The sequence below is a fragment of the Lissotriton vulgaris genome, unplaced genomic scaffold, assembly GCF_964263255.1.
Source record: "Lissotriton vulgaris unplaced genomic scaffold, aLisVul1.2 SCAFFOLD_1232, whole genome shotgun sequence".
Lineage (NCBI taxonomy): Eukaryota > Metazoa > Chordata > Amphibia > Caudata > Salamandridae > Lissotriton > Lissotriton vulgaris.
Window position 1 is genome coordinate 254,239 of NW_028247607.1, and position 13,493 is coordinate 267,731.

The following is a 13,493-nucleotide window of genomic DNA, read 5'->3' on the forward strand; positions in this document are numbered from 1 at the left end:
AAGCATCATCAAACATCAAATGCATAAATTACATTTTAGGGACCACAGACCAATGTGCCTCACACGTAACATGTGACAACCTGTGCATTATATGGAATAATGGCATTGTGTGCACAATGATGTGCCCTTAACCATGTTGCTGCTGTGTACTGATGCAGTGTTCACAATGGACATTGCCATTGCATGTGCCCAAAATCGCGGCAGCTACTGCCTGGCAATGGCGGTGTGACACCAGCACCACCCCCTTCACAAGTGCGATAGCCATAGGCATGGAGACGTGGGTAGATGGCGGTGGGCATGCGCCGCCACTTAAATTGCAGTAGCTACTGCCTGGCAACGGCGGTGTGACACCAGCACCACCCCCTTCACAAGTGCGGTAGCCATAGGCATGGAGAAATGGGTAGATGGCAGTGGGAATGCTCCGCCACCCAAATCGCGGTAGCTACCGCCTGGCCACAGCGGTGTGACACCACCATGGGGCATTGCCTACAGCCAATGGGAGCGATGATTGCGGTGGCATGATGCATTTTTGAAAATCGCGGAAGTCGTCCCACCCCACCGCAGAGGTGGTCATTGGATGCTTTTCAATGAGGAAGTCCTGGACAACCAATTGTTGCAGCTTTGCACCTTACAAACGACCCCAGGGTATAAATCTGTGGGAGTGAGCCTCACATTTCCACTGTTCATAGAGCCTGCTGCCTGGGACCCTCTCCTGCTGCTACATGAAGTGCCTGCTGCCTGGGTCCCCTCACCACTCACTTCAACCACAGGTGTTCCATGTCCACAAGGATGGCAAGGACAGAGCAGATCCGTGCCAGTCCATTCACAAGCGAGGTGCTGGAGGTCCTAGTGGGCGAGGTGCTGGCACAGTACCCAAGGCTGTATGGTGGCCCCATGGTAGTGGTAAGTCATCATTAAGGGAGCTGTAGGGCAGGGGGGCTGTCAGACATGTAGTTGTGCTGCTGTAGTATATGCCTAAGGGTGTGGGAATGTGTCATACACTGACAAACAAACTGTCTCCAGGGCGAGTGGGTGTGCATGTCCAAATGTCACTGTTTTCCCTGCCTGCAGTTGTATGTGTGAGTGGAGTGTGTTACTTACTTTGTCAGCCATACAGAGCCACAGGATGTTGGACATGTAGGTGCCAGGACAGTAATTGCTCAGGTGATTGTGTTTGTGTGCCCCTGTTGTCCGACTCAGTGTGAACCCAGAGACTAAGCCTAGTACCTGCCCACCCAAACGAGAACACATCACCAAAGTTACATGGTCCTTGCTCTTGTTCAATCACACTGAATAGTAGATATGCACCTTCTCAGCCCTGTATAATTGCACATGAACACACTTCTGTAGATGGATATTTTGGTGGTAAGTCCATGTGCCCTGAGACTATACACATTACAAACACATATGTTCACAGGACATGCTCATTGAATGCAGCCCAGTCATGCTCACGGTGCTTCTAGACACAGACACAGGTAGATATGTGATGTATGTAGTGGGCAGACATGCATGGGACTGGTGATGTATGTGAGACACTCAGGGGGTTCAGTGCAGTCATCCTGCATGTGTGTGAGATTATCAGGTACCCTCTACGCCCTTATGTATGCATGCAATCACATCTGTCTGGCCCATGCAGACTGCTCTTGTGAGGTGTTCCCTTGTTTAGGATGGAGGGAGATTATCATAGGTCCTGAGTCTGTGTCTTGCTACAGTACTTATAGATGTTGGTACATGACACTGTGCAACTGCTCATTTACCCTTCTTTTCTGCCATACCTGCAGCTCAAGGTACACCAGCGTAAGGCTGTGTGGAGGGCCATTGCAGTTGAACAGGTAAGCATTCCTAGAGTTGGGGTATTCAAGGATGTAGCTAGATAGAAAGCTTGCTACTATTCTGATTATAATCCTTCCACACCCATAAAAACCCTTTCTCAGTAGGATGATGTACAGTCTGTGTACAAAGAGGTGTGTTGAAGAAAGTTATATGTACCTGGGCTGTATGTGCCCACAACGTTTTAAATTGCACTAATGAGTTATTGAGAGCTACCATGAGCATATAAGTGAACTGACTGGCCTGTATCATTTTATATTTCTTGTTCAGATTTCACGGTTGGCATTAATGTAATATATTTAGTTAGAGCTGCTGTGTTTGTAGGCATAGTTTTTCATCTACTTCCAATTGGTATGTGTTTTCTTTCTTTCAATTTAAATGGTGGTGTGCGAGGACTAGAGATTGGTTGGCAGTGTGTGTGAACTGGCATTTGGCAGGAGGTGTGCATGTACTGGCATTTGGCTAGCAGTGTGCGTGGACTGGTGCTTGGCTGGCAGTGTGTATAAGCTGGCATTTGGTTGGCAGTGTTTGAGTAGTAACATGCTGCTGGTCACTACACACACTGTTAGCGAAATGCCAGTCCACACATTCCATCGGCTGCCAGCTAATGTGATTTTTGAGTCAGTCATGTGGGTATGATAGTGATAGGCCCTTGAATGGTGCTGTCTGTTGATGTTAGTGTTGTAATGTGCTGGGCCCATGGCTGGTGGTGTGAATTGTCTTGTGTGTGATTCATTAAAGGTGTGTGAATGGCCTGTATAGTGGTTGGTGGTTTGATGGGACTTCAGAGCTCACAAGCTGTGAGTCATTGGTATTGTTTTTTTACCTTTCAATAATTAATAGTGTATTACATTTTTGTGAAATCTCTTGATATTAAAATTAACATGTTGAAACTTTTACTCTCTCTCATGTCAAATCCAACAGGTCTGAATGAATGTACTTGAAGAACTGATGGCTGTGCAAAATATTTCTCCTTTCTGTCTTTTTTTGCAAGCGTGTACATTGTCTCTAAGGAAAATGTTCCAACTCTAGATGTTTTCGTAAACTAGACACCCAGGGGAGTACAGGGTGATGTGCCACTTGTGGATCCCAGAAAGTTTTCTTCTACACAATGCCCTGCAATCCTCAAAATGTAACTAAAACCACACAGTTTCCTTGCATTCCTGTGCCATATTTTTCCAAAATAAGAAGGAACTCAAAACATTATTACCTGCCAGTGTTTCCCCATTTGTCCAAATAAAAATGCTGCCCCACTTGTGGGGCTGGGTCTAGTGCCAGCAGTAGGAACTGATCCAACTAACATCAATGGGAGTTCTCGCAAAGGGACACTCCCTTACCTTGCTTTGATTTGTTCTGGTACATGCACTAGGCTCATCCACACCAGTCAGGTACCATTTCTATCAGGAGACTTGGAAAAATGCCAGGTGGATGGAAGTTTGTGGCTCCCCACAGATTCTAGAACTCTCCATCACAGAAATATGAGGAATGTTGTTTTTTATCAACATTTGAGGTTTGTAAGGGATTCTGAGTAATAAAACAGGTTAAAGCCATTCAAGTCAACCTATCCTAGAAACCCCTAGACATCTAGGGCCAGATATAGGTCGCCCAATACCGGTCGTTAACGGCCGAAATTACCGAATTTCGGCCGTTACCGACTGGTATTTGTTATTTGGAATGTAGGGGCCTACTTTAAGGATTCGGTAATTTACCGAATTGGTAATTTAAGGAGTTTGTAAATTACCGAATTCTTAAATACTGATTCGGTAAATTACCGAATCCTGATATGTAGGGAGCACTCAAATGAGTGATTTTCCCATTTTAGGATTCGTTATTTACCACCAACTAATAGTTGGTGGTAAATAATGAAAACCTTTGAAAAAGCATTTTTTTTTGCTTTTCCAACAGTGCCATGTTGCAGACATACATGCCCTTAGGGCATGTATGTCTCCAACATGTGCACCCATACACAATTGAGGGGTGCAACAGGGTGTCAAAGTGCCACCCTGCCACCCTTCAATGTTTTCCCCCTTTTACCAAATCGGTATTTACCGATTCAGTAATTGACATTCATTCCTAGAATCGGTAAATACTGATTCGATTATTACCGAATCTTACCGATTCGGTAATTTTTTAACCTACATACCATTTTCCGAATTAAAAATACCGAATCTGTATGATTCAGTATTTTAGAGTCGGTAAAATGGAATTACCTACATCTGGCCCCTAGTTTTAAAATATTTACAGGTTGCCCAGGCTTACCCAAGTGCCAGCTGAGCTAGGGTCCAAAACCTAGAGCTTCCCACATTGGAAAAAGATGGTCAGTTGGCTGGTAAAATGAGTTGCGTGTATGTAGCGTTTTGTAGCGTTTCCCATTGTGGTGTCAGATGTTCCATTCCGGATCATTGGTATGCAAAGACATGCAAAATACACACTTTGACGAGAGATTTTTCAGAGAAGAGATCACACCTGAGATGTAGAACTTTCATATGTGCATGCAAACACCTTGAGATCTTCTGATATATAATCACCTTGCTTCTGTAGAATGGGGAGTGGGGTTATACTTTTGTCTAAAAAACTGTAAAAACTGTATGCCTGTGCAAATTTAGTGGACGATTTAATGGAATATTTGCTGTTAGTAACGCACACTGCTTTTGTTACATTAAAAGAATTGGCTGCCTCTTGTTCAATAAAGCTAGGTGAGTCGCCGTTTCTTGTTCTAAAATGCTGGTTGCAATTCTAAAATGTTCAGCAAGCACTGATGGAGGAGATTTATTAGATAAGGATTCGGACAACTGTAGATCTGTGCACTTCCTGTTTATTGATACGTAAAGCTCTTTGCAGGACTTTCCACTTCTGTCAGGAAGTGTTAAAAGAATGCATGTCTACCAATGTTCTATATACCAATTAAAGTATTTTCAATGTAAAAATGGTTTATGCCATATGTAAGCATTATTTAAATATTCATTCATAACATCAAATAAGTGCAATGATAGGGTTGATCTAATTGTACATAGAAGGAACAGCACAAATTCAAAGTGAATAACCAGAAATTGTGGCTACTCTGGTAAACCTTGCCAACAAAGTTGCTTGATATTGTGAACGGCACTGTGCCCAGGGAGCAACACAACACCAACAATACTTTAATGCAGTGCATTTTCCTGGTTAGCGCTGGGTACGCCTTTTGCCAAAATACGGCCCCAAGTGTCTTGTAAGCACTTCCCTGTCTGTTTGTGAAGGGGTTTTCTTTTATGTTCCAGTGTCTTCAATCTGTCTTTTACCTAGCTTGCTGCATGAGAGATATTTATGCCAGTGTATGCAGGTCAAGGGTTTTATGAGCAGGGCCGGACTGAGAACCAAAACCGGCCCTGGCAAAGTGCCCGGCCAGCCTCCTGGGGGTGCACAGCGCCTTGAGACCCTCTGGGTGAGTAGTGCGCTATATAAATGTGATGATTGATTGAACTGAGCTCTTTGCCGGGCCGGTTTTCGTCCGATTTTGTTACAGTGCCGATTTTGCAGCTATGCCGCAAAAACGGCCCCCAGGGCACAAAACCGGCCCCTGCCCTTGCGGAGCACCGGAGGATTGCCCGGTCAGTCAGGGCCTGATTATGAGAAAGAAATTAAAACAGCTGCAACACCACATTTAATAAAGACCGATCTGTTGTTTCTCTTTTGCAAAGACTTATTTTTGTTATTTTTAGGCTTTACACTGGAATGTCTATCTAGATGGATAGATGCGTAGATAGGTAGGTGTGTGCATGCAAATAATTGTTACAATATACTGATGATTACATGTTGTGGTACTATGGCCCATTAAGATATATATAGTTTTCATAATTCATGACTTTTATTCAGGTATAGTTTCTAACCTTGTTCCATTTATGTCTCATTTGAATCACCTTAAGTTGTAATTATTTTTACTCAGTATATTTAATGTAATCATGGTTTTATCTGGTTACTAGTAGTATATCATGGAAGAAAGCCATGACCAATTAAGCTATGCCTGTTACCTGGTGGTGGGGCTTATTTTCAATCAAAGGTTTGTGACCTCATTGGTTTGAGCTCAGATCTAACGGAGGGCCATGGTTTACGGGAGGCAGAGTTTACTACTAATAATTTAAGGTGCATGCTATATATCTTTTAAAATTATCTCTTTCAGTTTTTCACCGACGTCCCGCAGTGTTTTCATCATGTGTTTCCCTGCTCTCTTGCAGAACTCCAGTACGCTTGTCATCACATCGCGCTACGCTTCCTCACGGATGGCTTTTGTGCTTATTGTTTTCCCTTCTCTCTCCAGCCGGTCCTTGATCTCCTGCTCCTTTCTCACGAGAGCCTCTTTTGCCTTTAAGAACATCTCGTTGGTGTAGCACAAGCCCCTGTTGTACTTCGTCATCTCCTGGACCATCGTCATCAGCTCGCGCACCTGCGCCTCGCGCTCGGCCCCTTGCGCGCGGTTATTAAAAGCCACGTAGCGGTTACCGCTGGTTTGAAGCACATTCTTCAGATTGTCATCTGCCTCGGCGAGGTATTCTTGGATGGATTTGTCTTCCAGGTCATCTTTTCGTGTAAACACCACAATGGCGAACTGCGCGGCCCCGTGTCCGAACAGATCCTGTATTTGACGCACGGCCTCCTTCTCCTCCGGGGTGAAACGGCCGATCTGCAGCACCAGGAGGATGGCGTGGGGGCCGGGGGCGGCCAGCACCACGCTCTTGGATATGGTTTCAAGAATTTGTTGATTCGAGAAGACTGTGTCATATAATCCCGGAGTGTCGATGACGGAGACCGGCCTCCAGTCCCTGTGGAAACGCATCTGTTTCTGACACTCGGCTGTCACTGATATTGCTTTTGCTTTAGAAATAAATGCGTTCCATCCAAGGATGGTGTTCCCCACGGCGCTTTTTCCAACCCCTGTCTTTCCGACCACCACGAGCCTCAGTTCCTTCTTCACCTGGAGAGGGTCACCTTTAGCAGCACCTGTGAAGAGAAGAGAGCGCTGGTTACATAGGTCAGGGTGAAGAACAACCTCAACACTGCATTAGAGAAGAGATGTGCCCTAGCGCCTAGAGCTGCTGCCTGTGGAACTGGTGAGCCGGCACAGAGACTCCACCAGTGTAGACACTTCACGTAAAATTCCAAAGCAGTTTGTAAATTGTAAAAAATTGGAAACTTACATACAAGTATGAGTTTACTTTTGTGACTAAGTCCCAGGGTCTCAGCACAGCGCATCTTTATAAGTGGACTCTTTTAATGAGAGTTCAGGTTTATCATTTTGAATGACAGACCCCTGTACGTCTCTAGTATATATTAAGGTAAAGGGGAATCATACGACCTATAGGTCCTTAGCATATAATAGGGCAAGGAGGTTTAGAGGCTCTATAGATTTCCTGCACTGGAGTGTGCACTGCAGTGTTGCCTGCTGTCATTTTAAAAGCAGTACTGCTTTGCAGACTTTCTTCAAAAGTAAATTATATGCAAATTCAACTTTAAAAGTAAAGGCACTTCCAAAGTAGTAATCTACCTCATTTTTTACAAACACGTCACCCCTAAAGTTTTCCCTAGGTGCCTCAGGGATAGATACACTTGTAACTATAAGCAGGGTATTAAAAATACGTCTTATGTGCCCCAGTGAGGGAAATACTGCAATTTTCCCCCATTGTAGATAGCTAGGTCTATAGGCTAACAATTGAATATTTTAATTAAGCATTGACTGTAGTGAGCTAAAATTTAAAGACTTAAAATTATAGGTATGATAATTTTAACAATTTGCCACTGTTAGATTTATCACAGAACATTCGTTATTAAACACTCTATTCTTTAAGACAAAATCCAGGTTTCCAGAAGGCCTTCTCTGATTGTCTAGTGTTTGACAGGCTGTCCTAATGAGGTGTGAAGTGGCCCGGTTGAGCGAGACAAAGGATTTCCTGTGATTGGAGAACTGCTGCTGCAGATTCAGAATGCAGGATGATAGCGTGGTAGCTAAACTGGTCTTCAAAGTGAGAATGGCACTTAAGAACAGCACAGGATCATACCCACATCCTGCACCCCCATCCACACAGGAACCCCAGTAATTGGGTGGCACCCTGCATCCCATTGGACAGGGGTGCACAGCAGCTTGCAACACTGCATATATATGAAAGAGTTGCCAAGCAACTCAGATCTGCTGTCTGAAACAACAAGGCGAATAAGGATTGCCCTTTTGGAACCTGGATCTGTATCCAAATGACTGTACTCTGAGAGGCTGCAGAAGTTTGGTGAATGTTTTGTAAAAAGCTCCTTAAGGTGACAGACTCACCATCAAGAATAAAGTCAACTAGGTTGAACCACGACCAGGCCTGGATTTCAGGTTCATTCAGCTGAAAGCTCCGGAGCTCAAGCCTCTCAAGGAGTTGACCAAGCGCTAGTGCTGGATCAATCGGACGACCCCACAGTAAATCTCACCTGAAGAAGAGCCTCACTCAACGTCGAGAAAAAATCCACAAGAAAAGTTTCTAAGTGTCTGACCAGGGCTCCATCACGGTTGGCCTTAGACTTTAACTTTATCAACGAGATGTCCCAATCTGGTGCTTTTGTTTTTTGAGCACTAAAAAGTGTTTATAATTGAAAAATATAGGGGCATATTAGGAAGAACCTCGTCAAAAGTTATTGCAGTTTTAACGAAGTTCTTGCTAATATGCTCCATATATCTCTGGTTCCCTACATTGGATTTTTGTTATTTTGATGTCTATTTTTTCATAAAAATATGTAATTTATATGAATTGGTTTTGTATTTTTTGTATTTGTATTTTGTATCCAGAACGGCCAGCAGCGTGACAGCCCGACAACAAGCACTCCAGGATCTGAATCGGACCTGAGAAACCTCCAATCAAAACCACAGCCCAGACGAAGGCTCTCTCCTGAGCAAGGGCTGCAGGTCACAAACTTGGAAGGATTCTTGCCCCGATTCTGCCCCGGAGCAGCACCTGAGGTAGAGCGACTGACCCTAAAATGGCAACCACGCGCGACCTCTCCAGCAAGGAGTAAGGCTGCCGAGCACCAAGGCCCCCTTCCCTTCAATCAGAGGCCACACATCCCCAGCAGCACTTAAGAAACTGCGACCCAGCCGAGTGCCCATACTTGAGTAAAGTCCCCAGCCCAGGCATGAAGAAAGCTCATAAGGATCAAATGACTGGCCACAAAATGGCCGCCGAGCGCGATCATTCCATTAAGGAATAGGGCCCGCCGTGCAACTCAGCCCCCACCCAATTAAGCTGAGGCCACACTAGCTAATCAACCCCAAAGGTATCTGTTCACCAAACAAGCGTTCTCACTCATTCAGAGCACTCTTTTTTCAAATTTTTTGTGTATATTCTGCATTTACGACTGACCTTATAATGGCCACCACACACGGCCAACTCACCAAGGATTAAGGTCGCCGAGCCCCAAGGCCCCCAACTTCACACCCAGAGGCCACACATCTGCAATAATCCTTAAGGAGCTACGATCAAGCTGAGTGCACCAAAAAACCTCATACCCGGCAACAAGAAAGATCCCAACCTGAGACGCTTGGTCTCAAAATGGCCACCACACGCGACCATTCTAATAAAGAATATGGCTCGCCAGGCAGCTAAGCCTGCCACCAGTTATTCAGAGGCCATGATCCCTTATCAGTCCCAAAAGAAACAGCTAGCCAGACGTTCGGCCTCGCTTGAACAGAGGGCTCATATTCCAACTTAATTAAATACCACAATTACAGAATGGCTGGCCTCAAAATGGCCGTCGCACTTAACTATGCCACCAAAGACTAGAGCGTGCTAAGCTCCAGGGAACCCTACCACAAAATAAGAGAGCAGTCGCCCTGTCTACATTTAAGAGCTTCCCAGACCAAACGAGGGCTCCCTCCTAAACAAGAGCGCAGACCCCAGACGTGGAAAGACCCCTTCACAGACTGGCTGACCCCAAAATGGGCTATTCACAACTGCAACACCAAGAAATAGGGCCTGTTGAGCCCCAAGGCCCCCAGACTCAAAATCAGAGGCCTTTCAACCCCTGAGCTCTGCCAGAAGTGTACCAGACTGACACTACAGCGCGACCAAACCCTGAAAATAGCCCATCCTCTCCCTCAATTCCGCCTGACCCTAAGATGGCGTTCCCACATCCCTTACCGTGCTGCTTCAGCTCCTGACACTTTTAAGGCACATAACTCAGGATCCCTTTTGCCCCTAGTGAACTCAGAACCGTCTCAAGAGCTCACAGCCCCTCAGGAAGCCCCATGCCCACTGCAGAGGCTGCCCAGTCCGGTCACATAACGGCTGCCCCGAAAACACCAAGAGCCACAGCATACCCTCAATCAAGATCCATTAACTTGGCATCAGAGACAAGGACTCTACTTAAGGGGATCCCAGCAACCACCTACTTGATCAAAAGTAGTTTTGGTAACAAGAGCTCAAGCCCTACACAGAGCTATAATCCCACTCAGAATCCTGCCTAGCCTATGATGGCTACCACACGACCATTTGTTGCCCCGAGTCTAACTCTCAACTGGCCCCAGACCGACACTGACGACAACCTTAATCACAACAACTAGCGCACTCTCTGCGGATCTGCCTTTTCCCCCTCCTTCCCCACACTCTCTTTCAGAGGCTTGATCGCTCTGCACACAGAGCTCACACTATGGCTCTTGACTCGCCATCTCACCCCACCCAATCCCTAACCACCTATTTGAAACCTCACAGCCTAAACTCATTCACTATGAACTCCCCCACACCTGTCTGCCAAAACGAAACAAAGCCTCAAACAGAAACTAATCCGACAACACAGAGAAACACTATTTACAGACATCTAGCACTCCTCCTCCAAAGGTCCGATTAAAATTGACCTAATTTTTCACACTGAGAGACCAGAAGTCTGGATCTCCTCCCTTAGAGCACAACTTTACATTGCCCAAACCACATCCACACCACACAGCTGCAAATTAACAGCCTTACTCCCTAATCGCTCGTCAAGAAGAGGGAGCACGTCCGTGACCATCTACACTAACGGCACTGTCCTCATTCAGGCAAACAATGAGAACCTTGAAGCCTTCGACGTCCTCTTCCCCACACTATGTTCCGCTCTCCCACACCTACCCCGACCTGTTGCAATCCAATTTCCAGCTACAGTGAATAGGCCCCAACAGGAAACACAATCCAATCCACCCTTTACCCCCACTGTCCACCCCCCAAGTCTCCTCACACTTTAGTACCCCTGCTATCAATACTCCACAACTCCCTAAGGAAAACACAATCCCACTCCCCACTTGGACCCTCCCTCCGCAACATCAGGAACGAGCTCCGGCAACAGGGTTCCCTAGCCTCACTAGTTTGCGCACTGATCTCAGAAACTCTAATTCTTTTCATGACCCAATTCACCCCCCTCCCGGGTTTACAAAAGGGGACAACCTGCTCCACACATTGAGCAAGATACAGCACTCCATAAACCCGACCTACACCACTCAAAGCGAATCCCCACAGTCTGCGCCAACCCCTTCACATGACTCCGTGACTACATGACTCACCACCCCCTCCCATGACTCTGTGGCTACATGAATCACAACACTAGAAAATCAGATACATGTGATTGCCCGGGCCTGGCCGAAATCCTCTCCAAACTTGATAAGGCATGCAGACCACACCATTCTCCCCCCTGGGCTAATGTTAATGTTAATGGGAATTTATTGAGCGCACTTACTCCGGGTGGCTTCATGGCGCTGACCAGTGAGCAGAAAAGTACTGAAGGTGGACTGAACAGACTACAGCTGTCAATTATCCCAATTTATAAGCGAGCCGAAAAAAACAGGTCTTGAGGAGCCTCCTAAACTGCATGATGTCGTTACAGGACCGAATCTCCAGAGGAAATGAATTCCAAAGTTTAGGCGCCAAGACCGCAAAACGGCAGCCCCCCCTGACGCACATGTTTAAACTTGGATACAGAAAGCAGAGAAATATGGGCAGAACGAAGGGTCCGGTTGGGCACATATCTGGATAACAGGTTAGTAATAAAAGCGGGGCTTTTAGCATGCAAGGCCTTAAACACCATGCAGCCAGTTTTGAAAACACATAGCTGAGAGATGGGGAGCCAGTGAAGTTTCTGTAGCGCTGGGCTGATTGGTTGCCATCTGGGTTGACGCATGACCAACCGAGCAGCCTGACTTTGGACTAACTGCAATCGCTTAGATAAATAAAGTGGAAACCCCAGGTATACAGAGTTCGCATAGTCCAAATGGGATATGACAGTGGCCATTATAATCCGGACCAGAGCGTCCTGAGTAAAAAAGCGGTGGATTTTCCGGATCTTGCGCATCTGAAAGAAGCACTTTGAGATCACACTGCCCACTTGAGATTTCAGTGTTATTTCCTTGTCAAAGGAAACTCCTATCGTTTTTGCCGACCTGGCAGGGGAGGGGGATGGACTGAGCTCCGTTGGCCAGTAGTGAGGACCCCAGAATTTACCAATGTCCCCGGTCAAGACAAGCTCTGTCTAGCCCAAGTTCAGTTTCAGATGGTTACCGTCCATCCACTGTTGTATAAACAGCAGTGTTTCATGGAGGTGCACCACTGAACGTTCCGAGCCATCGATCTCAAGGACCAGCTGCAGATCATCTGCATAGTTAAAAACTGTCGCGTTTCTCATCTTCAGTGATCGAATCAAAGGGGAGATATAGATGTTAAATAAGTGAGGTGACAGTGCTGAGCCCCGAGGAACCCCACATATGGTTTTATGGGGGGGCAATGTAGGGCCCTTGGGGGACAGCATGAGACCTGTCATTCAAAAAAGACGACAGCCAACAGGGGGCCGCCCCCCGGACACCAGCCAGTTCGACACGGTCCACCAGAATTTCATGGTCGACCGTGTCGAACGCGGCAGAGAGATCTAATAGTACCAGTGCCCGTGGGGAGCCTCCATCCACGTGTTCTCTGAGAGTATCTAACACCGCCACTATGACCGTTTCCGTCGAATGAGCTGGCCGGAAGCCTGCCTGGTGGGGATCAAGATATCCAGACTCCTCTAGAAAGTCAGATAGACAGTTTGCTACATGAGTTTCCAGTAGCTTTGCGACAAAAGGCAGCAAAGAAATCGGGCGATAATTGGATAACAATGTGGGGTCTGCCCCGAGTTTCTTCAAAAGGGGAACAACTATAGCCTTCTTAAAGGCTGAGGGGTCTTTCCCCTCGGAGAGAGACTCATACATTAGATCCAGTATGGGGCTGGGAAAAGCCAAAAAATAGTCTTTGAGAATATACGGAGGACAACAGTCCAATGGAGCTCCTGATTTTACCTTCATTAGGAGTTTATGAAGAGTTTCCAAGTCAATATTGGGAAATTGACTTAACGTATGAGTGTTTTTAAACTGATCATCAGAACTAGGTACAATGGAGCGTTTGGGAATATTATTTTTAATAGTGACAATCTTGTCAATGAAATAATCATTGAGGGAATTGCATAATTCCTGTGATGGTGCCACCTTCAATAATATCCTCTCTGAATTGGAGAGTTCATCGACAATATTAAAAATCTCTTTTGAATTGGTAATGCGACTAGAGAAATGGGCAGCTTTGGCTGCCAAAATGTTTTTTTTATACTCTTTCCTAGCATTCACATAAATCAATCGTTCTTCCTGGCCATACTTTTCACGCCACTGTCTCTCC

The 13,493-nt window shown here is 45.9% G+C and overlaps 1 protein-coding gene across 2 annotated transcripts in view; it reads right to left on the reverse strand.

Annotated features, from left to right (window-relative positions):
- Positions 1–4,629: 4,629 nt before the first annotated feature.
- LOC147665134 (GTPase IMAP family member 4-like) overlaps positions 4,630–13,493 on the reverse strand; it is a 101,804-nt gene continuing 92,940 nt past the window's right edge. For both annotated transcript variants that reach the window (XM_086949742.1, XM_086949741.1), the window contains exon 6: positions 4,630–6,804. In XM_086949742.1, coding sequence (XP_086805868.1) covers positions 6,071–6,804 — 734 coding nt within the window. In that variant the 3' untranslated portion in view covers positions 4,630–6,070. The remainder of the gene's footprint in view (positions 6,805–13,493) is intronic.